The following is a 25,629-nucleotide window of genomic DNA, read 5'->3' as shown; positions in this document are numbered from 1 at the left end:
ACAGTTGTAGTCTTTAAGGAGCCATGATTTGGCAGTGTTACTGGTTGTCTCCCATGCCAGATGAGAGCAACCCAAGAGAATGAGTAGTAATCCCTTGAGTTGGTCTCATCCTCTATTCTGTAATTCTTCCTGCCTTTTTTTTTTTTTTTTTTTTTTTTTTGGCCACGCCGTGCGGCTTGTGGGATCTTAGTTCCCTGACCAGGGATTGAACCTGGGCCCAGCAGTGAAAGGGCTGTGTCCTAACCACTGGACTGCCGGGGAGTTCCCTTCCCACTCTAATCTGTAAGGCTCATTAATACTTTTGAACCCTTGTTTGATTTAACTGCATTCTGTATATGGTTCTTAAGGGAAAGATCAACATTACCATGTCATCTTTCTTTCATATTTCCCGCACAGTGCCTAGCAGTGTATCAAATCTATTATTTATTCATTTAGCAAATATTTGAGTTCCCACAATGAGTCAGGCTCTTATTCTAGATGCTGGATATATGTCAGTTAATAAAGCAAAAATCTCTGCCCTGTGGAGCTTAGATTCTAGTGCACATAGGAAGTACAGTATTCAATCCTTGTTGCATTAAATGGGGCAAAAGCACATTTTGATCTTTTTTCTAAATCTCTCACCAATTTAGCTGAAGAATTAAGGCAAGTAATTTAACGGATGTGCTTCCCTACAATGCTTAATAAATATATATGTATATATAGAATCTTCATATCCTCTTTTGTTACTCTTCCCAGTGTAAGTAGTATTTATGGCCTATTTTAAGATGCACATTCATCTTGTCATATCTGCCTTCAAACTAATAAATATACTATAAATCCAAGAGATTTGATAATAGAATTTTTTAACGGTTAAAAAATAGTAAAAAGAACTTTGGAACAATAAAATAAAAATTTATACCATTGCAGTTTTGCCTTTTAATATGGCACAGCTAATCTTTAATATACATTTGTAAAAGGCACCATATATTAACAGGGTAAATAACACGAAAAACCAAAACTGAGCCACTTTCTCCAACTTCCTTTTTGTACAAGTGTGTACATTTTAAGGCAGATGCTTTTCTGTGCAAAATACAACAAGAAAAAAACCAACATTATGTTACAAGCTCACACGTTCTCAGATTTTTCTTGATGTCATTTGTCAGGATATTTATTTATGATAAAGCATATTAAAACAATTTTTCCTAATGAAGCTTAAAGAAGTTGATGAACAATTTTAAAAAATTATTTAGAGATTTCATTACAGACTCGTCACAGAAAAAGCCAGTCTTTTCTCCTTGTTTCTTCTTTTAGAAATGTCCATATCAATTTGTTCACTATGTCAGGTTGCTCTTGCTGGAGCCCGTGACTGGCCTCTGACAAAATAGTTAGCCTGAAATAGTTCTTAACGTAAATCTTCGTGCCTTCAGCCATCTCAGCCTCCATAAATGCGTCTTTCTCTCCCCACAGTAGTAGTGTTGGAGTGATCACCATGTGATGCTTGAGAGGCAGGCAGCTATAAAAACAAAACACGTGGGCTTGAGACTCACTGTAAACATTAAAATAACATTCCCCCAAAATGTTTCTTTAGGCCACAGATTTTTAAGGAGGGCAATATCACCACCAAAGGGATGAAAATTTGTTTTTGGGAGAGTGAAAAAAAATTATGCTTTTTATATGTAAACCATGAGTATACACACAGTACATAAACAGATATTAAAATTTCATGGGGTGGGGGGCAATTAGGAAAAAAAAATGCCTAAAAAGGCTCTGAAGGGAGGTGATGACAAACAAAATGGTTGAGAAACACTGCATTAGGCAATCAATCTGTACAATAAAAAAATTAATGGTCTATTTAAGAAAGGGCCAGATAAAAGTTGTAATTGGATCAGCCATGCAAAACTTACAATGCAGGCTATAAATTAAATATGAAATTCATCACTATGAAGAATAATTTGCTTCCAAAAGATAACAGATTTCTGAATAGTGTGATGAAAGGGAGCTTTAAACAGTGTTACTATTTAAACGTATTTCAATTATTTGTTGGATAATCTAATGCATTTTATGTGAAAATTGGAACTGAAAAGTCAGAAAATATATACGGAATGAGCCTTAATACTACATGATACTATATTTATTTCGCAAGAAGTTTCTTTTCAAAATATAAAGTTTTTATTGTGTATTTTTTAAATACAGAAAAGTATAAAGAAGAAAATCATGCATAATTCAATCATTAAAAAATGGTCATTTTCTATGCATATCGTTGAAACCATAAGTACAATGCAGTAAATATACACAGTTTATACACAGTATACACATGCAAATTTCATATTAAATTATAATAACTTTCTTGTTTCATATAGTTTTTCAAAAATAATTGTAAAACATACTATTTTATGGCATAATAACCCATAAATGACTGTTCCTGTATAACTGGATATTTAGATTATAGCATCACTTAAAAGAAGGGGATGTTTGTTTGGTTTTTTTGGGGTTTTTTTGCGGTACGCGGGCCTCTCACTGTTGTGGCCTCTCCCGTTGCGGAGCACAGGCTCCGGACCCGCAGGCTCAGTGGCTGTGGCTCACGGGCCCAGCCGCTCCGCGGCATGTGGGATCTTCCCGGACCGGGGCACGAACCCGTGTGCCCTGCATCGGCAGGTGGACTCTCAACCACTGCGCCACCAGGGAAGCCTGGGGATGTTTTAAGTGATGCTGCAATTAGCATTTTGTGCCCAAATCTTCGTTGGCATTTCAGATAACTTCTTTGGGCTAGAGCCCTGGAAGTGGAATTCCTGAGCTGAAGAGGATACATATTTTTAAAGCTTTTGACAACTTCTGCTAAGCTGTTTTTCAGAAAGGCGGGATGGTATTAATTACACCCCTGTTAACTAAGAATAAGAAGGAACATCTAACTAGACACTCTCCAGCACTGAATTACATTTTTGCTAGTTACAAAAAAGCTTGACTTGTGGCTACTTGGGGTTGATAAGATGCTGCTGGAATATGAAGGATATCACATATGTCCACCAAGGTCTTAACTTTTGATTCCCATGCAAGTGGCCATCATTTGGTTCTAATGCTCCTAAAAATTAAGTTCTTGGTGAATGGGTAAACTGATATAAAAAATATCTATACTTAATTATTGATACATGGATTGCTATACAAACTTGCAAGTCACTTAAATTCTGGTGCTCATAAAGTGTTCCAAAACAAAACATTTTCTAATAGTTACCTGCATATTTAACAACATGTGAGCATGTAATAGTTGAATCAGTAAGGAAAGGGGACTATTAGTCCCTATTAAAAGTACTATTAGTGAAAAAGTAAAGAGGAATATAAATTCTTCACCAGATCGAATTGAGGGTAAAAGGGAGGAGTTTTCAGAAAATTAAAAGAAGAGCATATTCTCTGGTCCTGAGGTTTCAAATTGTTAAATATCACATGAAACATAAGTTACAGATAAAACAAAGTATGTACAGATAGGTGACTGTAGTTAATACTGTATTACATATTTGAAAGTTGCTAAGAGAGTAGATCTTAAAAGTTCTCATCCCAAGAAAAAAAATTATAACTATGTATGGTGACAGATGATTAACTAGACTTACTGTGGTGATTATTTTGCAATACATACAATATCAAATCATTATGTTGTACACCTGAAACCAGTATAATGCTATATGTCAATTATACTACAGTATAAATAAATAAAACAAAGAAAAACATTAAATATTTTAAGAGAGTAGGTTTTAGTATACTCAGCTAAATAACTTAATGGAAAATACTTGATAAAATAATTCTCATTAAAAATAATCAGTAAATATAGTTCTGAAGAACCTAAGGGCAGGACAAGAGTAAAGACACAGATATAGAGAATGGACTTGAGGACACGGGGAGGGGGAAGGGTAAGCTGGGACGAAGTGAGAGAGTGGCATGGACATATGTACACTACCAAATGTAAAATAGATAGCTAGTGGGAAGCAGCCACATAGCACAGGGAGATCAGCTCCGTGCTTTGTGACCACCTAGAGGGGTGGGATATGGAGGGTGGGAGGGAGACACAAGAGGGAGGAGATATGGGGATATATGTATATGTATAGCTGATTCACTTTGTTATATAGCAGAAACTAACACACCATTGTAATGCCATTATACTCCAATAAAGATGTTAACAAAAATCAAATATTGGCTCTGTATGGAATGAATATTTTGTTTAGTTAAAAAGAACAAATTATACTGACCTGAAGATATTTCGGTAATGGTTAATTGGACCATTTAATGCTCCAGGTTGAGAAAAAACATAAATATAAGCTTCAAGATCTTCTGCTGTTAATCGACATCCTTTTCTTCCAATGCCAGTGCTGTGACTAGTAAACAGATGTTTCAAAGCCTGATAAGTGAGAAGTGAATAATTAAAACTTTTCAGTTACCTAATAGTAACTAAATATTTGGCTTTTGAAAGAGAATGATGGTCAGTGTGTAGTGATAGCTCCCAGTTTCTGCTCTAGCCAGGTTGGAGACCTCATTGTTTACAAGCACATTTTATATATTTCTGCTTTCCTGGCTTTATTTTTGATATTATTCCCTTTTAATCCCCCATGGACACTTCACCCTTATGAAAAGTATCCTGTCTTCTTGGTGTCTCTTCACATTCTAGAAGGTTGAGCTCAAGTACTATCCCTGCTCTAAAGCCTGATATTCCAGTTAACAGTTTATCTATTTACTGACAACCAATCCACACACCTCCCCCTAAATTGTTTGAACTTCTTTTGATCACAACCTAGAGTAACAAACACATTTTACATCATGATCCAGTTCATATCTCTACATATATATTTCTGAAACAAAAGTTTAAAGAAATAGGCCTTACACTTATTACAGCATGTAATGATATTTTCAATTCTGTTTTACTTTATTTTTAAAAACTCAAATTGCAAGCCACTTTACTGAATTGCAAAACTTATTTCACGACTCACTAATGGGTCTCCACCTACAATTTGAAAAATACTGCTCTATACCAGCATTTCTTGAAGTGTGTCTCTAAATCACCTGAATCAGAATTATTGGGATTCTTGTTTAAAATTAGATCCCTCAACCCCAAAACACCCTTGCAAAAATATGAAAAGACATGTGCAGGAGGTGATTCATTGAAACATCATTTGTAATAGAAAAAGAATGGAGGACTTCCCTGGCAGTCCAGTGGTTGAGACTCTGTGCTTCCACTGCAGGGGGCACAGGTTCGATACCTGGTTGGGGAACTAGGATCCCTCATGCCCCATGGTGCAGCACAGCCAAAAAAAATTTTTTTAATTAAGAAAAAAAAAAGAATGGAAACAAATGTCTATGGGGGGTTGGATGAATAAACTATGGTATAGATACATGATGGTGAATTATGTGTTCTTAGTACTCTAAGAGAGGATGGAGATAATCTCTATGCTGATGATGGAGTCATCTGCAGGGTATATTGTTAAGTGGAAAAAAAGCAAGGGTAGAAATAGTGTTTATAGTATGTTATCTTTTGTGTGAGAAGGAAAAGATATATATATATTTGCTTATATTTTTAAAGAGAAACAATAAAAAGAGGAAACAAAACTAACCAAAATGGTTTTCGATGGGAGACAGAAGAAATAGATGGAGACAGAGAAACAGAGGAAACAGAGACAAGTGAACTTCTCTGAATGTACCTTGTTTTAGAGTTTTGACTTAGAACCACATAATGTTTTATATAAAGTCATAGAAGTTAAGTGAAAACCCTGTCGTCTTAAATTTGCTTTGGAAATGTGAATAAGAACTCATAATTTTTGTTTTTGATTTTGTTAAGAACTCATAATTTTTTTCTAAAAAATATGTATGTCTACATTCTGTCCAATGGAAAGATCTAGAAGCAATGAAAACTCAGTAACAATGATCACCTTGACACCCAAACTGTGGTCTCTAAATACCATTTCCTACTAATAGGAGCCAGAGTTCCTTCAATAAATGACTGATTCCAGATCTGGAACAGGAAAAAAATGATGAACTTAGGACATTAAGGAAGCAAGCTATCCCTGACTAAAGGGCTCCTGTGTCAAGAGGACATAGGAGCCAACCTGAAGGAGTTCACACTTGCAACAATTTGGGCATCAAAGAGAATAATGACTGTAATCAATTGATAAATATCAAATATATTTTTAAAAATCATGAGCTCATAATGATATGAAAAAAAAACCCTCATTGGTTATCAATGGAGGTTTCTAGGGCACCAATTCACTACTCCGGAAGTTGTTTACAAAGGGAAATAATGAAGCATTTGTCCTGCCATTCTTGTGGGAACTGTATTTCAGAATAACCAAATATAGATGTGGAAATTCTTCTTTATACATGAATTCCAGTTAATAAAAGCAGAAAGAATAATATTGGGTTGGCCAAAAAGTTCGTTCAGTTTTTTCCATAAGATGGCTCTAGTAGCACTTAGTTGTCTTTAACTTTATTCGAAACAATTTTGTTGTATTGTGACTGCTGTCATACTAGCATGCATTAAAAAAAAAAAACTTATCAAAACTGGTGAATTTTTGTGTAGCTATTTTAATATTGAAGATGAAGAAAAAAAGCAACGTTTCTGGCATATTATGTTTTATTATTCCAAGAAAGGTAAAAACGCAACTGAAACTCAAAAAAGGATTTGTGTAGTGTATGGAGAAGGTGCTGTGACTGAGCGAATGTGGCAAAAGTGGTTTGAGAAGTTTCTTGCTGGAGATTTCTCGCTGGACGATGCTCCATGGTCGGGTAGACCAGTTGAAGTTGATAGTGATCAAATTGAGAAATTAATTGAGAGCAATAAATGTTATACCACGCAGGAGATAGCCGACATACTCTAAATATCTAAATCAAGCGTTGAAAATCATCTGCACCACCTTGGTTATGTGAATCGCTGTGATGTTTGGGTTCCACATAAGTTAGGCGAAAAAAAACCTTCTTGATCGTATTGCTGCATGCGATTCTCTACAGAAACGTAACAAAATTGTTCCGTTTTTAAAACAAATTGTGACGGGCGATGAAAAGTGGATACTGTACAGTAATGTGGAATGGAAGAGACCAAAGGCTGGTCTTCATCCAAAGAAGGTGATGTTGTGTATATGGTGGGATTGAACGGGAATCCTCTATTATGAGCTCCTTCTGGAAGACCAAATGATCAATTCCAACAAGTACTGCTCCCAATTAGACCAACTGAAAGTGGCACTCAATAAAAAGCATCCGGAATTACTCAACAGAAAACACATAATCTTCCATCAGGATAACCAAGGCCGTATGTTTCTTTGATGACCAGGCAAAAACTGTTACAGCTTGGCTGGGAAGTTCTGATTCATCCGCCACATTCACCAGACACTGCACCTTCAGATTTCCATTTATTTCGGTCTTTACAAAGTTCTCTTAATGGAAAAAATTTCAATACCCCGGAAGACTGTTAAAAGGCCCCCGGAACAGTTCTTTGCTCAAAAGGATAAAAAGTTTTGGGAAGATGGAATTTAGAAGTTGCCTGAAAAATGGCAGAAGGTAGGGGAACCAAAGGGTTCAATAAAGCTCTTGGTGAAAATGAAAAACGTGTCTTTTATTTTTACTTTAAAACTGAAGGAGCTTTTTAGCCATCTCAATAGAACTAAAAAATCACTGTTTTCTAAAGAAATAATGAACCTAGGCAGTGACGATCAAGATATGCCAAAATTATTTGGTGAAAGGTTGGTTGTTAGGCAATTTGGATAGGCTGACAATTTGTGAGCCCACTGGTTAGTGTTAGCATTACTAAAACTGGGACAACTAGGCATTATGTGCTTCCCTGATGTGATGCATTAGGAAATACACAGAACCACCTATAAAATATTCGTGTCAAATTAAACTTCAGTCTAATCAAGCCTCTAGATCAGTAGCACCTATGAAGTAGGAAAGACAAGGCTTAGAAGAACTAGTTAAATAACACCATGATGAAGCAATCAGTCGAATCCAAAATGTGGACCATTCCTCGGGGCAAATGAACAAATTTCTTCTTAAAAAAGTGATGGTAAAAAACAAAAGGAAAGAACCGTTAAAGATTTCAAAAGGCATAACAAACAAATACAATATGTAGACCTTGTTTGGTTCCTGATTCAAACAAATAAAGTGCATAAAGACAGTTGAGACAATTAAGAGAATTTGAATGGGCATTAAATGATTTTAACAAGTTGTTCATTTTGTTAGCTTTGATAATGGCATTGGAGTTATGTTCTTTTTTTTAAAATAGTCCTTATTGTCAGAGGTACATGCAGAAGTATTTCCAGGTAAAATAATATTATGTCTTTTTTTAACCTCCCTAAATATTTAACATCATGCTGGACAAACAAGAAACAACTAATTAACTTCGAAGAAATAGATACTACATATGATTCCTGGTGCCAGTGTATATGGTACACCAATACCTGCAGGCTTAATTTTGTTTGGGGGTTTTGTTTACTCCCAAGGGCTTCCACTTCTGCTGTTGTCAAATTCTCTTACCTGGCATTCATATTCTTTCATCTCCCCATGGAATGTTCTCTAGAAAGAAGTATGCCTGTAGGGGAACAGGCTCTCAGAAAAAATTGAGTTAACAGCCAGGCACTCAAACATATGAATAGAGACTGTAAAAATAAGTAAGCCTATCGATGAAGCCTTAGAAACATTTATTAAGTTTTAGCATTTGTCTGTTTTTCTTTTCCCTTTTTTTTTTTGGCAGCACTGAAAGGCTTTTGGGATCTTAGTTCCCCAACCAGGGGTTGAACCCGTACCCTCTGCAGTGGAAGGGTGGAGTCCTAACCACCTGGACCACCAAGGAATTCCCTGTTTTTCTTTCTTAAAGATGGATTTTAATTTAAAATGTTTCTCATTAACATTATTTGTTTGACTTATTTTTTTGCATAGGAGGAAATGCCTAACAGTGCATAACACATAACAGATGTACAATAAATGATTATTTAAAATAAATCAGAACAACATAAGCAGAACCGGTTTTCTTAGGGGTTTTTTTTGTTTGTTTTTAGTGTTTCAGTCTATGTTTTATTTTTGACCTCCTAATTTTGTCATCCTCTTGGGCACCAGTCTTTCTTTTTTTAATTGAGGTATAATTGACATATAACATTATATTGGTTTCAAGCGTACAACATACTGATTCAATATTTGTATACACTGCAAAATGATCACAGACAATAAGTCTGTAACATCCATCACCATGTTTGACTTACCTTGAAATCATTTATGGAAAACATAAATTCTGGGAACCATGGTATTTGGAAGAAATAATAATAGCTGGATTTGAACAGCTGGGCAGGGTGTCGTAAAATATATTCTGAAATTAAAATATCGTGTTAGATCTTATCCAAGAGGTATGAATTACTTACTATTGAAATAACTTCTTTTTAAAGCAATTTCACCTTTGAGATGATCCCATAAAAGAATCTACAAATAAGGCTTCTGTATATTTCTCTTTGGAACAATTTCTATGTTCTTATATTTCATTTTGGATATTTTTGGTATTTTAAATACTTAAAGCACTTTAAATAAAAGGAAAGTTCTACTTTATGAAATGTTGACTCAGAAAGGAACAGGAAGCCCAAAACAACACTCTCTTTTCTCCAAGGTCATTATCAGTGACCAAACACTTTTCCTAAGGATACATGGGGAAGTAATTTTCCCCTGTTGAAAAGATTTTCCTTACAGGCTGATTTGAATATCTTATTCATTTGGCCTCAACAGAAACTAAAGCCTTTCCTTTAAATTCATTCATGTATTGAGAAAATTCATCCATTCAATGAATCTTTGAATATCTACTGTGTGTGAGGGGATTTAGCATTGAAAAAGAGAAAAGAGGTTCCCATTCATAAGGAACATACATAATAAATAAGTAATGAATACTTAAAAGATCATTTTAGTTAGCAAAAATACCATAAAGAAAATAAAACAAGGTAATCTGATTGAAAGTAATGGTTGGGTGGTGTGGAGGGACTATCCTTTAGTAAAGGTGGTGGAACAGGTTTCTCCGGGGATGTGGGATGAGCCTTGAACGCAAAGATCTAGGAAGAGCATCAAGAACAGAAAGTAGGTACTGGGCTTGGCACATTCAAGAAGCAGAAAGAAGGCCAGTGTGGCTGATGTGTAGTGAATGAGGAGGGGGAGATGGTATGAGATGAGTTTTAGAAAAAAACGCAGAAACCCAGTCAGGTAAGGCCAGAATGATAAAGATTTTAAGTGTTTTGGGAAGACACAAGTTTTAAACTAGGGAGTAATGTGATCATATATATTAAATGTACATATTTGTTGTGTATTGTGTACTATACTTTTATTTTCCTTGCTATAGAGGTGATTTTTTTTTTCTTATTTCTAACTGTGTAACTGTACTCAGCATGGTTGGAGTTTTTAGAATTATGATTCTCAGGTAAGTGGAGCACTGTTGTGCTATACTTTTTGTAAAGTCATCATCGAATAAGATTTATTCAGCTCTGCATTAAGAGATATCAATACAGTTAAGGGAAAATACAGTCATATTACTTGAAGACTTCATATTGACCTGACTAGGGTTGAACCTATTACTGATAAGATAGTTCCAGAAATATCCAAGTATTTTCTTACTGAAATGACCAATTACAGTTTGTCCATATAGCAGCACCAACAAAATAACATTTCCTCTAGGGTCCTGATCAATTGAACAAGCATGTAGCACAACTTCTATTGACTAATGCAACTGAGAGAAATATGATGGACCTCAGTTTGATATTTGATTCCTAAGCAGCCATGCTATTACCTCAGCTGAGATAGGACAATTGAATATGTATCTGAAATTTAACTTTTATACTTATACAGTATTTATTGTAGTCATGTTCCCTGTCTCCCTCACCTACTTTAATTTTGAGGAAGAAATAAAAATATGTTTTTCTGAATTTTTTGTTCCCTGGAGGGCTACTGTGGGTCATGACAGTACTGAACCTCAGAAAATTTGACAAGGGTAGTTAAAGAGGACAAAATTATAATTTTTGTCAAAACCAAATAAAAGTGTGCCTAGCCATTGTTCACAGGTTTTTTTGTTTGTTTGTTTTTAATCACTCTTAAGATTAAGGGTTCTCTTTATAGCAGAGGTTCTCAAAACATAGTCCATGTGGACCCCTGGGGATCCTTAAGACCCTTTTAAAGGATACAGATGGTCAAATCATTTCAAAACAATACAATTAGCTTTTCTCATTTTGCCGACATTTGCACAGATGGTACAAAGGCAGTAGTAGATAAAGCCATTGCTGCCTGAGCACCAATCAAGGCGGTGACACTAAACAATACCAGCAGTCATTGTATTCTTCACCACCACACACTTGCTGTAAACAAACAAGTACATAGATACATAAAATTAAGTGGCGGTTTCATTTAAGAATGTCTTTGATGAAATAGCAAAAATTATAATTTTATTAAATTTATACCTTTTTGTATACATCTTTTTAACATTGTGATGAAATAGAAAATAAGGCAGTTCTGTTGAACACCCAAATACAATGATGGTCTCGAGGAAAAGCACTTCTGCAATTGTCTGATAAGTTGAATTAGCTGCATTTTTATTGGAACACCATTTTTACTTGAGAGAACGACTATCATCAGTCAGGTTGGGTATTTAACAGATAGTCTTTTGAAAATGAACAAAGTGAGCCTGTCACTTGAGGGAAAACAATCAACAGTGTTTGTTGTCAAAGATGAAGTTCAAGATGTCAAATGAAAATTAGAATTTTGGAAACTTGTGTCTGCTACTGTGAGCTTGACAGCTTTGCAAAGGCTTTTTTGATGAAACTGGGGTGATATTAATGAACATGATTTGATAGCATATAATGAAATGTGTCAACTTATGGAAGATCTGCATAACTCAATGAACCAATATCTTCCAATGCGTGATGATTGCAAAATCATGCATAGGTAGAAAAAATCCATTCAAAGTGCTAGAGAGACCAATGGATTTTAATGTGACAGAGTACAAAAAGTTCATTAATATGACATCAGATTCCACATTGTTACTAACCTTTAAGAAATAACTAATTTTTGAGTTTGGTGTAGTATTAAAGGAGAACGTATGCAGTTATTTGAAAAGACTATTAAAAGTCTCCCCCTTTTTCTAATTACAAATCTGTGTGAGGCCAGATTTCTTCATATACTTCAATTCAAGCATTTGCAACAGATTGAATATAGAAACAGATATGAGAATCCAGCTGTCTTCTATTAAGCCAAAAGTTAAAGAGCTTTGCAAAAATGTAAAACAATGACACTCCTCTCACTAAAATTTTGTTTTGGAAGATGTAGCTAGTTTTCAGTAAAATGTTTCTGCTAATATGTACTGGATTAATTATTTTTAAAAAATGAATTAATACATAAACATTTTTTAAATTCTCATTTTTAATTTCCAATACAGTGAATGTTTATGGATATAACCCATATAAACAAATGCTCAATGGGGTCTTTAATAATTTTTAGGAGTATAAAGGAGACCAAAAATTTGAGAACTGCTGCTTTAAAGAATGCTGCCATTCCTGACAGCCAAAGGAGTCAGGCAAGAGGAAAATTTATTTCTAGGCTGTCAAGATTCATTACTGTCAAAGTAATGTTACTTCATTTTCCCTTTAACTCTTTAACTCTCCCTAAGTTAGCGGTAAAATGTTTTCTAAAAAGAAATAAAATTATGCAAGCAAATATAAAGCAACACTTCCTGTGACTCTTCAGGAATATTTAAAGCTGAGATGGCTGACATTGTCATGTGATAATATCATATTTTAGTCATTTAATTAAAAAATATTATGTTAATCAACTTTTGCTGTTTTTAATCCGTGTCAGTGACAATAGTGAGTTGTCACGCTATCAAAGATGTCTTAAAGGAAATTTAAACTCACCTGTAAATACATTTGGATGAGGGAAGTTAATAACAATAAGCTTCATCACCATTTCAGGATAACAGATGGCAATTAGCCAAGCAATCATGCCTCCCCAGTCATGGCCAATAAGAACACATTTGCTATACCCTGTAATTGAGAAATGAATGTTGGCATCATTGAAAAGAAACAGGTGGGTACATCATTACCGCACATAAAATAGGTATGTTTCTAAAACTAATCTTTCTACTCTCCTACCCTAATTATGCACTTTGTGCAGACATTGAGTTTGGTGTTTCCAAAACCCTGTATGTCTGAATCACCTAGGGTAGCTTTTTAGAAAATTTAGATGCCCAGGATCCATTATAGGCCTCAGAATCTCTCTTGGGAATGTATACTTTAAAAAAAAATTGGAAATAGTTCAGCTCTGGTCACATAAACCTGAGTTTGGAAAACCATGGTAAAGACTACACATAATTAGGTCATAAGCAAGATTACATTATTGATTTAACTGGAAAATTTCATGATGACAAATTTAGGCCAAGTTTGACTGAATTACCACAAAATGTGAAAGAAATATGGCTGTCGGAAATCAGTGTCTCTGAGTCTATTTTACTGTAATCATAGTAAATTACAACACTGCATTGACACCCCCAGACCTCATCCATTTTTTCCCTCTAAGAATATTGACCTGATCTACGTTCTCATTAGATTGTTGTAGAAAAGGGTCTTTAATTTGATTTCATGGGTTTCTCACTATACTGGCTCTGTTAACATATCGATGGTAGCAGCTGGATTTTAGTCAAAAGGGATATAGTGTATTATTATATTATATTATTATATTATATTATTGTTAAAAAATATTTACTCCTCCCCTCTCCCCACTGCCATAGAGGTAGTATACTTCACTGCTCCCCCCCCTTTTATTAATAAATTTATTTATTTATTATTCATTTTTGGCTGTGTTGGGTCTTCGTTGCTGTGCACGGGCTTTCTCTAGTTGCGGTGAGCAGAGATTACTCTTTGTTGCGGTGCGTGGGCTTCTCATTGCGGTGGCTTCTCTTGTTGCGGAGCACGGGCTCTAGGCACTCAGGTTTCAGTAGTTGTGGCACGTGGGCTCAGTAGTTGTGGCACTCAGGCTCAGTAGTTGTGGCTCATGGGCTCTAGAGCACAGGTTCAATAGTTGTGGTGCATGGGCTTAGTTGCTCTGCAGCATGTGGGATCTTCCTGGGTCAGGGCTTGAACCCATGTCCCCTGCATTGGCAGGTGGATTCTTAACCACTGTGCCACCAGGGAAGTCCCCCTTTCTGGCCATGCCGAAAGACAAGCGGGATCTTAGTTCCCCAACCAGGGATCAAACTGTGCCCCCTGCAGTGGAAGTGCAGAGCCTTAACCACGGGACCACCAGGGAAGTTCCTTCACCACCCCTTTGATGTTAGACTTGGCACTGTGATTTGCTTTGGTTTCGTGGTGGGTGTATGACTTGATTTGGGGCTCAGCCATATGACTTGCTTTGACCAATGAGCTGCGACCAGAAACTTGAAATATGCTTTTGCAGCTGGGCTCATCCTCTTGCCACTTCAACCATAGCCAGAAGAGCTTCCCACAGATAGCTACTCCGCTTTAGCTGGGGCTCCAGCCCCATTCACAGTGAGAAGCCAATCCCAGCTGGACCTGTAGCCTGAGGCAAAGACCCAGGGGGGTCCAGCCTACAGTTGACCTGAAGGTCCAGGAGCACAGGAATGAATGCCTATGGCTGTATGCCACTGAGTTTGGGGTGGTCTGTTACACAATATTATTGTGGCACTAGCTGATCAATACAAGAAAGATAATGCAAGTGTTTCTGCATCTTACAACATGTTTAAATAAATATTTAGGTGTTGGTTCTGAAGAAATAAATTTTTTGAGAACAAGAATCAAACTTCTAATAGTTAGTTCTGAAAATAATAGATAGTATATATTAAGTCAATTTTTTAAAAACAAATTTTGAGAGTCACTTTTGGCTGGTAGACAGAATAGTTATTCTGGTTGTGTTATTTTAAGTTACCTCTATAAATATTTTGAGCTGTATGAACCAAGGTGACAGGATCTAGGGAACAGCTCAGGTAGATGGAAGAAATGAGGTAATCAGTTTACAATTTGTTGAATGTTAGTCCCTTAAAAAGAATTAACACTGTTTTTTAAAACCTACCTAAAGAGTCTAAAATATCCTTTATATCTGTAATTAGACAGTCCAATTTATAATTTTCTCGATGAATGGGAGCATCTGTTTCTCCATAGCCTCTCAAGTCCAACGCTACAACTCTATATTCACTTTTAAATTCCCTTAGTTGGTGACGCCAAGAATACCTGCAGGAAATAAGAAACGTTAAAAATACCGCAGCAACTAATACAAAGAATAACATTACAGATTTTCTAAGTGGAAAGCTGTAAGAAACCCCTCTTTTTTTTTGTTTTTTTTTTTTGCGGTACATGGGCCTCTCACTGTTGTGGCCTCTCCCGCTGCGGAGCACAGGCTCCGGACACACAGGCCCAGCAGCCATGGCTCACGGGCCCAGCCGCTCCACGGCATGTGGGATCCTCCTGGACCGGGACACGAACCCGTGTCCCCTGCATCGGCAGGCGGACTCTTAACCACTGCGCCACCAGGGAAGCCCGAAACCCCTCGTTTTTGAGAAAGGTTATATAGCTGTGTGTGGGCAGGAAAGAAAAGAACTGTTTGAGAAATAAGCACTGACGTTCTTTATTAAAATTATATTATTTTTTTTAACCAGGTCCAGTGAAGTGTAACAAAGGGCCAGGGTTTATAGAAACTACAAAATATCAGATACTAAAACCTTAAGAAATGTATTTAAGAAGTCAATTTTCTAAGCTTTTCTTAAATAATGCTCACTACTATCACTGAGTCTGTACCTATAAATGCTTCCGCATACTGCACCATTTGATTCTCTCAAAAAATTTGTGAGATGAAAATTTATTTTCCTAGAAGGGAGGTTTTACTCACCTTAGTCCACTGTCAAATAGGACTCAATGTTTTTAGTAATAACAATGGGTTACTCATGGATGAAAATGTCTGACGATTTAAAAAAATATTTTCATGGAAAGAATCCAATAAAACAACTACTTAAGATAAACCTCTGGGCTTCCCTGGTGGCGCAGTGGTTAAGAATCCACCTGCCAATGCAGGGGGTCCCCCGCTCGCCACAACTAGAGAAAGACTGCACACAGCAACGAAGACCCAACACAGCCAAAAATAAAAACAAACAAAAAAGATAAACCTCCACTTGCTAAAACAAAATCTTGGGGGGAAGATCCTGAACCATCAGCATAAGCTAGTGTGATATTTAAAATATTTAACAACCAAAATGGCACAGGAACTGACTAATTAGAATGGCCATAGTGACAGCCAAGTCCTAGAAGTTTCTGCTGGGCCAGGTGTTCCCCCTGAGCTTGATAATAAAACTGCAGAATTAATTGAAATACAGAGATCCATGAGATTATCTTCTAATAAGCAAAATCATTATGCATAACAAACAGAAAAAGAGACATGGATTTTTCAAAGCGACTCACTATGTTATGGAGCTCAAAATATGCATTTATCAAAAAGCATCTGCATGCACATCTGTCCATGAAAACACAGTGCAAAATTATCTGACACAAACCAAATGGGAGATTGTTGTCTGGAAAGATTTTTGGAGCACAATAGGAAAGTGAACAGAGTGCTCTGAGATTATAAACCAACAGTGCAAGGGGACTGCAGTGTGAAGCGACACAAAGCCATGAGAACAACGAAGCAAATCAACCACCTTACATCAGCAGGTAGATTATCAAGAAGGATGTCAGATACAAATTTGGAATTATGAATGGATAGAGTCTTCGATCTATTACTAGGATACCTATAATTTGTAAAAATCTGCAAAAGCATTGCCAATTAATATGGATTTGAAAGTGTCAACAAAAAGTGTCTTTCTTAGCAAGGCCATAGCAATATTGATAATCTTGTCTCTGGTTTGTAATAAACAAATGAAGCAGTTCCATTCCTTAAAGATACTCATCTGTCAGTACATATGATTTTATTATTTTCTCATAGCCTTACTTAACATTGTGAATTGATATTTTTATGTCTTCATAACTGAAGCCCAACTCTTCACTCTTTATAATCCCTCATACTCAATCAATAAAGTTCAGTAGATTTAACCTCTTAACTATTTATTTAATCACTTTTCCTGTCCATCCCTGCTATCATTACCTTCATTCAGGCCTCCATTAACACAGCAGCCTATCGATTGGTCTGTGTCCATTTCATTCCCCTTGGCTCTGTCTTCTACAAACCAGAGTGGTTTAGCAAAACCACAAACTCTCTCAGGCCATTTCCCAGCTAAACAGCTTTTCTTAACTCTCTGTTACTCATAATGTGAAGCCCAAGCATGTTATTCTGGCAGACAAAACCTCCAAGATTTGACTTGCCCGATCTTCCAGCCTGACTACTTTATACTCTGTCATTTGCTATATAATAAAAAGAACTAACATCTATATCAGTTTTACTACATGCCAGGCACAATTCTAAGTGCTTCACACATAGGGATGTTGATCTTCAAGGCAGTACTATGAAGTAGGTACTATTATTATCCCCATTTTACAGATGAAGACACAGAGGCACAGACTGGTTCCTGGATGTGCTGAAGGTCACAGATTTAGCAAACAGCAGAGCCAGGATTCAAACCCAGGTGGTCTGGCCTGAGAGCCCATGCTATGCTGCCTCTGCGGCACTTATCTACTTGCAGTGAATAAACATGGGTTTTGTCTTTATGACTTTGTTTATATAATCTCCTTGTCTGAAACATCATCCCTCCCCATCATTCCCTTACTCCCCACAATCCCTGTCCTTCACCCCTCATTGAACTCCTCATGCTGGGCACCTCCTCTTCCAGGAGACTTCCCAGTCTCCCTCCTTCACAGGTGGGTTGGTTGGCCCCTTCCATACTCTCCCACTTGTCTGTACACTCTTCAGTGCACTGGGAAGAGTGTACAGACAAGTGTACTAGACACTAGTCTGTTGGTGCCTGGCACTTCCATTTGATGGTGAGCCTGAATTATCTGGTAGACATGTAGGTGCTCAATAGAGATTTGTTGACTGAGTAAAACAATGAACAAATGAAAGCACTGAATTATGATAGTGCTAGAAATAACAGTTGTTCCATAAAACTCTGTCTCAGTTCAAACCTTGAGACGACCTTGAACTAAAGTTCCCAGATTCCTGTTGGGGAATTTATACTCAATTTCTATTAAAATGTGCATTGTTTTTAATATCTTAAATACTTGTGTCTTCACTTAGAATTCATTTAATTAGAGATTTCAAGGTAGAAATTTGACTCAAAAAAATGTGTACAATCCTGTAACATTTTACATTTAATGTATTAGAGATTATGCAAACATAATACCCGCACGTCATTACCTTATTAATAATTTAAATTGCCTTCCAAATAAATTCAGCTATTGCTATTGTCAATGAGTGGAGCCAAACAATATCTTAAACATTTCTAAGAATGTTTAAGGATTGCAACTGCTATCTTAATAAAGTACAAAATAAATTTTAAATGCAATCTTCCTAGAGTTCATAAATAAATCATATTTGATTTATACATTAACTGTAAACTGAAGAAGAAATCACCCCAGCGATAGATTGATGGGTATGTCATTCACATGAATAAAACAAAACAGCCCCCTTGATAGAGGAATGAAACATACTGCAAAATCAGTAACTCCTGACAATATTATAAATAAACAAATCTAGCTATTTTCATCCACATTGGTTTTTCCCCCCTCTGGTAGCTTTAGGTAATAGCAGAGGACACTTCAAAAAAAGCAACCTCTTTCTTAGTTATTATTCTAACATAAGGAGGACCCCTGGTTTACCAGGCTAGCCTCTTTGAAATGTAGAATACCCTCTTCCCCTTCACAAGAGAAAAAGTTGCAGTCATCAGATTCTGCTCAGCTGTATGGATGACGAGCCCTCACTTGAGTAATGACGAATGCGTCCCATACAGCTGGTGTATTGCCAGAGATTGCCTGCATCAGCTCAGAATATTTTTAAAAGCAATGCAAATTGAGGTGGAGATAGAGGGGGAGAAAAACCATCTTTGACAAACAGCCTTATTTTGGGCTAATTTAGCTAAAGTTCTCATAGATGTGTATATTGTTTGATGTTTCCTTTATATTTTAAGAAAGAAGACAGAATTTTATTGTTTCTGTGTAACATCTAATAGTATACATTAAATGTCACCAATTCTCAACAATTATTCTTAGTTAACGATGATAAATGCAAATAATACATTACATTTGTATAGTACTTCTCTGTTTAAAAAGCACTTTTACACACATTGCCAATTTATGATTATTTTGTTTTCACTGTACCAAATAATCTGGCCTACCTGATCTACAACGAAGCTTATAAATTCATGTGTATTTAGGCAAAACTTGATTGATAGAGGAATAATATTTATATTTATAATGTAAATTGAAATCGGTTTGAAGTGCCAGATAAAGTTTTTTGGCTCTTAAAAAGGGGAGAAGTGCAAGAGAAGGGGTTTTTGGAAAAAGAAAAGGGGAAGTTCAAGAGAGAGAGACTTGAAGTGGCTTAATCAAAACAGCTTTATCCTAAATTCTGATTCAAATTGACTTTTTCCTGAATGGAGCACATGAATGGAATTGACTAGATTGTATAATGGGGAATAGTGGTAATTTGGAAGGAAAGACAGAGTAAGTGTCAACATAGAGGTCTTGGTTTAGGGTAGGACACACTCAAATAGAAGTTTTTGATTAACAGCAATCTCCATGTGGTTGCTCTAGGAATCTCCCTGAACAACCAGGTAGCTTTCAGATTAATGGCTAGCAAAGTTCAGTGAATTCAATATGGTCTATTTGAGTAACTCAGTTTTCAGGGTTTGCTGTTATTGTTGTTTTAAATTATAGCAAGCCTCTTGCTGGAGTAACAAATAGTACATTTGGTGAACAGAAGGGGACTCATTCCCATGATCTGCGTATATTTCCTAATATATGCTCTTCAAAGTAAAAATATCTCTAGGAGTTTTTTCAAAACTAAACCATTCGTCTCAATAACCCTTTTGGACAAAGCCAAGACTTGATTTTGCTGGAGAAAATGGGTCTGATGTCCAGTGACTGGTGTTGGGCCCCCTCCTAGGCTGTCCTATCCACTGAAGATTCTAGGACATGGACAAGAATCACCAGACATTTCTGTTTTGCAAAAGGGGTCTCATGAAGAGTAAATAAAGGGACAATGCTGTGAAAAATGTGCAAAAGTATCATTTCTTAAAATATGACACAGAGCATCTACTGTCCTATATTAAATGGGTATCACTGCTATTTTCTGGGGCTCCTCAGAACAATTACCAAGTAGCTGAAGTGGTTGCAGGTTCATCTGTATCTTCCACATATAAAGAAGTGACGTTCCAGGAGGAAAAAGAGCACGGACAAGTATCGGGGTTGGTATGAGGTACAGAAAGAGAAGAGCCTTTAAATCTTTTCTTTCTAAAAAGTTAAGTCTCCCCACTCAGATCATGAATTTTATATAGAATGATGATTTAAAATGTTAAAGTAAGGTATACTTACATTGTTGTTTAACTTTTGAATTTTTCTATAAGGTGTGAAATTTGAAAGGTAAAAATCCATGTATGTTATCAGATCATTATCATTCCTATATACCAAGGATATATTAGAGCAGAGGTCAGCTCTGAAGTTTAAGAAGGTATACCTTACTTTCTGGCACTGCCAATTGCAGAAGGGTAGCTGTGACACTCAGAAGAGTGCCAGGCACATAGTAAATGCTCAGGAAGTATTAACTATCATCAGCAGAATCAGGAACTTATTTTTTAAAGGTCTGGGATGATGCTCTGTCCCCAAATTTCTCCCTTACTTTCTTTCACTCTTAACCTGCAGTTCCACCATTACATATTCCTCACCTACTTCAGAGTTTTAAAGATTTTGTGTCATCCATAGCCCTGATTTAAAAAGGCTCTAGCTCTGAAAGAGGTATTACCTTAATACACTTTAGTAATACTTTATGAGTGAAAGGGACTTTATTAATAAATGCATTGAGGATGCTAGTGGTGGCACATGGATCTCCACACTGAGTGAATGGGAATGAAGGAAGAAAATGAACATTTATTGAGTATTCACTGGGGCCATGGGAACGGCCTTTCACATATTTTGACTCCCTTTATCCCCACAACTCTGCAAGATTCTTGTAGATTGTGCAGGGTCCTGCAGCAATTAAGTGGCTGAGCCAGAATTCACTGCCCATGTTACTTTACGCAGATCTGACTAACGCTGCAGACTAACATTTTACTTGTGAGCCAGTCAGGTCATAGACTTTTTGCTCTGGGAAAATGATTAGCTAGATGGGTTTTTGCCATTCTCCATTCTTTTCTTCGATGCCTAATACTTCCTAGTGCGCTAGCAATCTCAATGCATTTATTAATAAAGCCCCTTTCATTTGAAAAGTATTAACTAAAGTGTATAAAGGTAATGTCTCTTTTACAGCTAGATGTATTTTAAATTAGGACTTTGGATGACCCAAAATCTTTAAAACTCTAAAGGAAGTGAGGAATATGTAATGGTGGAATTCTAGGTGTTAAGAGCGAAAGTAAGGGAGACATTTAGGGACAGGGCGTTGTCCCAGAACTTTAAAAACATACCATATATTCTACATTTGAGTCAGTTCAGAGAATATGATTTTTTTTGGTCCATTTAGCCATCTCAAGATCATAGCCTTGAGCTATCAAAAATATGATTTTCTTTTTACCACCTTGATATGTACCATCTTTTAAAAAGATATTCATTTTTTTAAAGTTTAATCATGTGATGTTTCATCTGTACTTACTTGGCTCTGTGGGGTTCAAAGGAGAACAGAACATTTTCTTCTAGGTAACTAGCAACTGTGTATTTTTGGCTATAGGTTTTCTTCTCAACGTGAAATATTCCAATCCTTAATTTGTCCTGCATTCATCTGAGCCTGTTACTATGTGCACAGGAAAGAGTTACTTTTCAGATTCCATGAGCCCCCTTCTCCCTCTGCCTTTCCCTCACCCCAAGTCTCACCAAAAGCTGCCAGGTAACAGGCACTCTAATTCTTTGGTTTCTTGCAAATCTCCTTTTCTATCCAATGTTGTATTTTGTCCGCCTTAGGTACTATAAAAACTGTTTTGTAACTGACTATTCAGAAATTTGAAACACTAAATGATACTTCTTTTAATTATCAAAAAAAAATTTAGGATGATAATATGCACGTTTCTTTAAAACAGGAGGAACACCATTCCTGTGATTGAGGAACATTTAGGAATAATAACTCTAGACCAGTACTTGATCATAGCATGGGGTCTATTAAAAGTCATTATAAGAAAATGACTCTATGATAAGCCGAGTCTTTAGTGCAAAAGAAGAAGTTAGTTGGTAAGTTTACCAGAATTCTGGAAATCCATGAAGCAGCAGCATAAGTGGTTTGCCTCTTTCTCCAGCGGCAACATAATGAAATCTTAACCCCGAATCCTGCAGTACGAAATAGAGGGCATGAAATTTCAGTGATGTTTTGTGTTGACTGTAAAAAGTAGTACATTTAGTATTTCCATGCCGTTAAAAAAAATTCACTTGCATTATTTTTAATATAAAGAAATAAAATAAGTATATTAATTTTCAAAAAGAAAAAAATAACCATGATTTATTAACAGGGTAAATTGAATGATTCACTTTTGTCAACATTCCCTTCTCCTTCTATTTACAAGGTCAATTTATATATTATGAGCTTCTGAAACAGTCACAATTTTCTTACTGATGTGTCACATTTCATCGCACTCAAATTCTGCAGAACATGTAAATAATTCTGATCTGCATTTATATTCCTGCCATATTTACCTCCTACTCATGTACTTTTCTCAGCTTGCCCATCAAGAGCTGTGCCATCAGTTACATAATTCACACCACCTTTCCTTATTTTTAGTTCTCTCCTTCCCACGTTAGTATTTTCTGTTGAGGTTGCACGTACAGTTCCCCTGGCTGCCTGCTCCTCATGTCACATCAGTGTATTTCTTTTTTTTTTTTAATTAATTTATTTAATTTTGGGTGTGTTGGGTCTTTGTTGCTGTGCGCTGGCTTCTCATTGTGGTGGCTTCTCTTGTTTCGGAGCATGGGCTCTAGGCGCACAGGCTTCAGTAGTTGCGGCATGCAGGGTCAGTAGTTGTGGCGCACGGGCTTAGCTGCTCCGTGGTTGTGGGATCTTCCTGGACCAGGGATGGAACCCGTGTGCCCTGCAATGGCAGGCGGATTCTCAACCACTGTGCCACCACGGAAGCCCCCATATCAGTGTATTTCTAACAGCCGAATGATCTGAGTGCTCAAGCCTTCACTCTGCATATGGGAGACAAAACTGCCCAAGGAAAACAAAAATCATGGGAATGAGACAGGAATACAGCAAATACAAAGCAAACAGAAAAGAGGAAAGTGGAGGAAAAAGCAAGAAAGAAAAACAAAAACTCAGAAGGAAGTGAAGAAAAAAACCAAGACCCAAAACCCAGAGACTGGGTTTTTTATCAGATAACCCAAGCAATTGGGTTTCCAGATGTGAAAAAAATCTTAAAGGTCATATAGTTCAACCCTATCATTTTTGCAGAGTTAGAAACTGAGGTCCAAAGATGTTAGCACAGGTCGTAAAGGTGGTTGGGGGCAGGGCTATGACTAGAACCTCCATCTTGTCCTGCCACCCAGGACAATGCTCTTTCCCCTCCTTGGTTCTATGTCTCTGGGGAAACTCTTTAGGTGGCCAGAGTCAGAAAAAGTGCATTATGAGGAATTCCAGATGATTCTTAAACTGCTTTTCCCCTTCAGGTAGGATGAAGATAACAACTCTGACTTTGCCTGCAACTGCTTTTCCTTTTTTAAAATATTTATTTATTTATTTTTGGCTGCGTTGGGTCTTTATTGCTGCGCACGGGCTTTCTCTGGTTTCGGTGAGCAGGGGCTACTCTTCTGTGCAGTGTGTGGGCTTTCTCTGGTTGCGGTGTGCGGGCTTCCCATTGTGGTGGCTTCTCTTGTTGCGGAGCACGGGCTCTAGGTGCAGGGGCTTCAGTAGTTGTGGCTCAGGGGTTCTAGAGCACAGGCTCAGTAGTTGTGGCACACGGGCTTAGTTGCTCTGTGGCATGTGGGACCTTTCTGGACCAGGGCTTGAACCCGTGTCCCCTGCATTGGCAGGCAGATTCTTAACCACTGCACTACCAGGGAAGCCCTGCCCTCCACTGCTGAATGCTTTCCCAGAAGTTCAATAACTTCTTTTATTGGTGGTGAGTCTTGGAAGCTGAAAGGTTGTGGGCACTTGATTGGATTTAGTGAATAAATACTTCATTTCACTTACTATGTGCAAGGCACTGTTCTAAGTTTTTTGGTTTCGTTCATTTGTTTTTACACATATTAACTCATTTAAATTCTCATATCAACTCCAGGCTGAATAAGTGTAAGAAAGACATGCCCCTTGGTTTTCTGAACTTCAGCTGCTGGGCAATCTAGTTCCTAATAGGAATCCCAGACCTGGTGACAAAAATATCCTTTCACGTAGGCTATTTTTGAAAGGCCTGCGAGTCAGACTGCAGGGTGCATTTCAAGAAGCCATCTCCCTTCACCACCTGGAGCCTCGGGAAATAGAATATCCGAGGGCTGTAAGAAAGCTTGGGACAAGCACGGACAATTAGAGTCTGCATGCATAGTTGACATTTACTTTTTGTGCCATTCCTTTCGTCTCCGGCACCATAAGTCTGCTTCCTTCCCCACAAACGTACACAATTTATTTATTGTTTCATGTTGCTTAGGTCATCTGTGAATGCTCCATTCTGCTGATCTGAATAAACTCCTGATTTCCAATGACTTATTCTATTTACTCTTTCAATCTCTAAAATTTGGACGAGGACAGCCTCCTGAGACAGTAGGGCGCCACCAGTAACAATCCCCTACAGTTTATCTGAGCTCTAAAGGGCAAAGAGGTGACAGACGACAGCTTCCCCTTACAGGAGGAGAGGGAGCAGAATTATTCTGGGTTGTTGTGGTGGAGGAGGAGGGGACAGTAATATAATAGGACCCAGATTATTAGAGAAATTCCACATAACCTTCTCTCTCTGTCTGTCTTACACACACACACACACACACACACACGCACGCACGCAACAAACAGGGACCGTAAAGACACACAATCCCGACCTTCTCCCGCGACACCTTGCCCTTCTTGCATCCCCTTGGAACCTTCCCCGTCCCCGCCGCATGCCCTGCGAGCCCCGAAAACACTAGGGGACGCTGGGCCTGGAGTCATGCAAGGATCAGCCCGGCGCCCTCTGCTCTCACAGTCGTCACGTTCCCTCGCGATAGCGCCGGGCCCGCGCCGGCCTTCACCTTGATCCGCACGTAGCAGTGGGTACCCAAAGAGGGGTCGTTCAAGCACGCTGGAGGGTGTTCCCGGGCGACCCTCCGGAAGGTCTGCGTGGGTCCCTTGCCGATGCTCCACAAAAGTTTGAGCAGGTAGACGGAAGCGCAGAGCCCGCAGTAGCAGTAGACCAGGGACCAGAAGAGCAGGGACCGGATCGTGACCATCAGGCGGGGGAGGCAATCCCGCAGCCTCGCCATCGGGCGGCGGCAACGGCGGGGTCCGCTGCACTTCCGAGGCGCGGAGAGCAGCGGCGCGCACTCCGGCTAGGAGCGAGACTGAAGCGCGGCGGCGCGTCAGCCCCTC

General features: G+C 37.7%; 1 protein-coding gene across 1 annotated transcript; it reads right to left on the bottom strand.

Moving 5' to 3' along the window:
- Positions 1-825: 825 nt before the first annotated feature.
- On the bottom strand, positions 826-25,629 carry EPHX4 (epoxide hydrolase 4). The gene is made up of 7 exons (XM_024743629.1): positions 25,293-25,629; positions 22,327-22,412; positions 15,040-15,197; positions 12,870-12,998; positions 9,201-9,304; positions 4,215-4,363; positions 826-1,492 (listed from the first exon to the last, which is right to left on the bottom strand). Exons 1-7 carry the CDS (start codon positions 25,521-25,523, stop codon positions 1,249-1,251), a joined length of 1,101 nt encoding a protein of 366 aa, XP_024599397.1. The 5' UTR covers positions 25,524-25,629; the 3' UTR covers positions 826-1,248.

The sequence above is a fragment of the Neophocaena asiaeorientalis genome, unplaced genomic scaffold (genome assembly GCF_003031525.2).
Source record: "Neophocaena asiaeorientalis asiaeorientalis breed wild unplaced genomic scaffold, Neophocaena_asiaeorientalis_V1.1 scaffold317, whole genome shotgun sequence".
Classification (NCBI taxonomy): domain Eukaryota; kingdom Metazoa; phylum Chordata; class Mammalia; order Artiodactyla; family Phocoenidae; genus Neophocaena; species Neophocaena asiaeorientalis.
The sequence above is the reverse complement of the archived record's forward strand: the minus strand, read 5'-3'. Positions and strand labels throughout refer to the sequence as shown.